The sequence below is a fragment of the Belonocnema kinseyi genome, chromosome 2 (assembly GCF_010883055.1).
Source record: "Belonocnema kinseyi isolate 2016_QV_RU_SX_M_011 chromosome 2, B_treatae_v1, whole genome shotgun sequence".
NCBI lineage: Eukaryota > Metazoa > Arthropoda > Insecta > Hymenoptera > Cynipidae > Belonocnema > Belonocnema kinseyi.
This window is the reverse complement of record NC_046658.1, coordinates 80,986,688-80,990,761: the sequence shown is the minus strand read 5'-3', so window position 1 is coordinate 80,990,761 and position 4,074 is coordinate 80,986,688. Positions and strand designations below refer to the sequence as shown.

Sequence of the window (4,074 nt, the reverse complement as noted above, 5' to 3'; positions counted from 1 at the left end):
ATATTAAAGATTATTATTATCGATTATTATAGTAATTATTATTAATATTTCAATTTTAATATTCAATATTACAAAAGATTTCATAGAGTTCACAAAGATTTGAAAGATTTTCAAAGTTTTCTTCAAAGATTTCAGATAGTTCGCAGAGATGTCACAGATTATTTCAACATTTCAGAAATATTTCAGATTTCTTAAATATTTCAAAGATTTAAGAAAGTTCATAAAGATTAAATTTTTTTTTAATTTTAGAGTAAGGTGGTCCAAAAAAGGCTTTCTTTGATAAGTAAAAACACTTTACAAGTTTTTCAAAATATAAGTCAAATAATTAATTTTTACCCTTAGAAGAACTCGATCGGATGATTCTTTTTTATTCGTAGCAACGAATAGTAATAGTTAGAGATTTCCATTCGACATCATTTTTTTCAGCATAATATTGCTAGGAAACCATTTTCCTCTGTACATAATGTACTAAAGGAATGATGAAAAACTCAAAATTTGTTAAATGTAAAAAAACTTAGCCCAAAAATCGTCATTTTAAAATATTTTTACTAGTGCATTGACATTTTTCGCCCCTACAGACCGGAAAAAATCTGTACATTTTTTTTAATCTATTCTAGTTTTAATGTACCTGCCAAAAGTTTTTTGCAAGTTTGATATAAATCATTAAAAGTATTCTCGAATTATCGCCATTATAAATTCAAAAAATGTTTTTCCCAACACTAAAAGCTGTTTTTCTTCAAACAAGCTTATAATATCTAAAAATTTGTGAATTTTAAACTATTTTCGAGGTTTATATTGATATAATACTTGCAAAAAACTTGTTGAGAATCCATTCGAACTTTAATGAATAGTTAAGAAAAAAAAGATACTGCTCGTTAGGGGTGTAAAGTATTAATTTTATATTAAAAATATAAAAAATGATGACTAGCAATATTTTACAAACAAAGTTTACTAGCAATATTATGTTTATGAAAATCATACCAAAAGGAAATCTCTACCCTATAAAGAAAAATAATTATTTACAATTTTCTACAGATTTGCAAAACGCAAATAAACATTTAGAATTTTTTTTAACTTTATTAGAAATACTTAATGATGTTCCCAATAATTTGAATTCATTTTTGCAGCGAATAAAGAAATTCATTTTAAAATGAAGATCATTTTTCCGGGAATATGTATGAATACCAAGAATTTTTCAGTTCTGTGTTTACTTTTGCAACAATTATAGTCTCACACTTAAAAAAAAAATGTGTTTGGAATTGTGCTCAATGTGACCAACTATATGTGTTAAAATATCGAAGATCATTTTATATGATAGATTTTAAACTTAATGTTTTTTTTTCACAATTAATTTTTCTTCTATACTATGATGACTGATTAATGTACAATTTCCTATTGAAGATTCAAAATTTATACATTAAATTCTTGAATATTCTGAAATAAAATAAGTTGCTTCGAGTTGCTTCCTTGCGCAAAAATTTAACTGTGGTTTATAAAATTAAAGGCTTCGCACACTTTCCCCTATTCTCCTCTTACCCTGTTTGAAAAAAATTCTCTTTTTTTCGTTTTTCGCTCAAATGAGAACTGAATGAATAGAAACCAATAATAAATTCCAACTATCTTTGGTTGAAAGTTAATTCTTTTCAATTCAAAATACTGCTTTATAATTTTTAGTTCCGAATTCATCTCTTTTGGTCGAGTATTCAACTCTTGATAAAAATGTATCGTTTTAGATAGAAGATTGGTCCTTGTGAATTGAAATTGAATCTTTTCGTAGAAAAGTCGTCTTTTTATGGAAAATTAATCTTTTATGGTTGAAAGTTTATTATTTTTAATTGAAAAATCTACTAAATTTTATATTTTTTTATCCAGAATTGATCCCTATTAGTTACAAATGCTACGCGTTGGTTGGAAATTCAATTATTTTGTTGAAAATGAAATTATTTTCTTAAAAGGCCATCTTTTTCGTTAAAAGTTCATTATTTTTATTTTAAAAGTCTAATATTTTAGTTTCAGTTCAGAATTAATCTATTTTGTTTAAAAATTCAACTATTCGGTGGAAAATTTCATTCTTTTGTTGAAAATTCAACTTCTTTGCTGCTCATCTTTTTTGGTAAAAGGTGTAACTTTGTTGATCATTCATCTTTTTGAATAGAAAATTCTTCTTTTTGTAGGAAAGTCTTTTTTTTTTAATTCATCTATCTTGGCTAAGAATTTAACTGATTTGTCTTTGTAGCTTGAAAATTCAATTTTTTTTTTCAAAATTCGTCTCTTTTCCTTGGAAGTTCAACTATTTGTTTGTAAATTCTCTTCTTTCTTGGCCGAGAATGAAACTTATGTTGAAAATTACTCTTTTCAACTTGAAATTGTAGGAATATGGTACCTATATTATTGTTATTTAAAAGAATTTATTTACTTGAAAATTCACCCTATCCTATTTTCAGAGTATTTTGGACTGTAAAGTCCGAAATCACTTTTACAATAATTTATTTATTTATTAGCAATTAGTATAGAATAATATAAAAGACCAGGAAAGAGTCTGGATTTTTTTAAAAGTTTAATGACGACCCTAAGTTTGCATACATTTTAAAAAGACACATCAAACTTTAAAGTTATGTTCTATAGGTTTTAGAAGTTAATTAATAGTTTTTTCTTTTAGCATAAATATTACAAATATCCCAGCAATGTGTCACTATAACGCGAATGTAGCAGCGGCTTTGGAGAGACCAGATTTAGTGCAAGCCTGGTATCTCGCAGCTCTAGTAATTTCTCAGCCTTCATCGAATGCTATACAAAGTTCTCCACAAACTTCAGATATAGAAGTAACCTGGCCTTTACATCCATTCGGACAGAATTTAATCCATTCCCTGTAAGTTGTTTTTCATAAAAATGTATTTCGCAATAGGATTCGCAAAATTTCAATGGATTTAAAAGATTTTAGGATATTTTATAAGTCTCCAAAAAATAGCAAGGTTTTATAAATGTCAAGGGATTCTGAAAAGTTATCAAAGATATTAGAGGATTTCCAAGACTTCATTCAAGTTATTTTAAGGAATTTCTAAAGAACTTTAGGAAGCAAATGAAATAGAATGGCATTTTAATGGATTTTATGGGGTCGTAGAGGATGTCAAGATATTTTAAGGTATTTCACCAAATTTAAGGGATTTAAAACATTTCAAAAGATTTGAAAGAACATAGTATATTTTTAAAAAAACCAAGTGAATATATTTTTGGACCGGGAATTTTGACAAATCTTTAGAAGAAAAATCTAGCCGGTCATTTAAAATATAACAAATTGTATAACAAATAATGCAATGCAATTTAAAATAAGTTCGATTTTAATTTCTTTCAATGTGCATCAGAAGTAATTATAAATTAATTAAATATTTAAATAATTTATTTTACAAGAGGATTCTGAAACTATTGGAAAATAAACAATGTACAGCTGTTTAAGTTAAAAATCGAACTATTTCAATTCGAAAACATTAGTAGTTAAACAAATGTAAACATCCGATTGAAGCTTTATAAACAATTTTCAATTTACATATAATTTCAATTTAATAGATTCATAAACGGTTTTTATTCAATTTCAAATTGCATTCAAATATTCCATTTTTAATCCATTGAATTAAAAAGTTTTTAATTTAAAAAATAAATTTTTTTTAATACTCAGCAAGATTTGAAATGAACAATTATGAATGAAATATTCAAAATTAAAAAATTTTAATCTGATTTTTTTGAAATAGAAAACCTTAAATTCAATCATTTGAAATTTGTCAATCACAAGGGATTTCAAACCTTTCAGGTTATTATAAGAGATTTCCAAAAATTATCAAAGATTTTAAAAGGCTTTATCTGATTTTATGGATTTTATGGCATATCAGAGTTTTTCAAAGATTGAATAATCTTTGAGGGAATTTTGAAAGATATTATAAAGTTTAAAATATTTTATCGGATTTCAATTGTTTTTTGTGGTATTAGGGATTTAAACATGTTCAGGGGAATTCAAATAATTTTTTAGGATTTGAACAAATTTATAATGATTTTAAAAAGTTATCCGGGATATGAGTGATA

At 25.3% G+C, this 4,074-nt stretch overlaps 1 protein-coding gene across 2 annotated transcripts in view; it reads left to right on the top strand.

Moving 5' to 3' along the window:
- The window catches only part of LOC117168435 (GATOR complex protein WDR59), a 32,654-nt gene that overhangs the window by 18,105 nt on the left and 10,475 nt on the right, over positions 1-4,074 (top strand). For both annotated transcript variants that reach the window (XM_033354081.1, XM_033354080.1), the window contains exon 15: positions 2,660-2,869. In XM_033354081.1, coding sequence (XP_033209972.1) covers positions 2,660-2,869 — 210 coding nt within the window. The remainder of the gene's footprint in view (positions 1-2,659; positions 2,870-4,074) is intronic.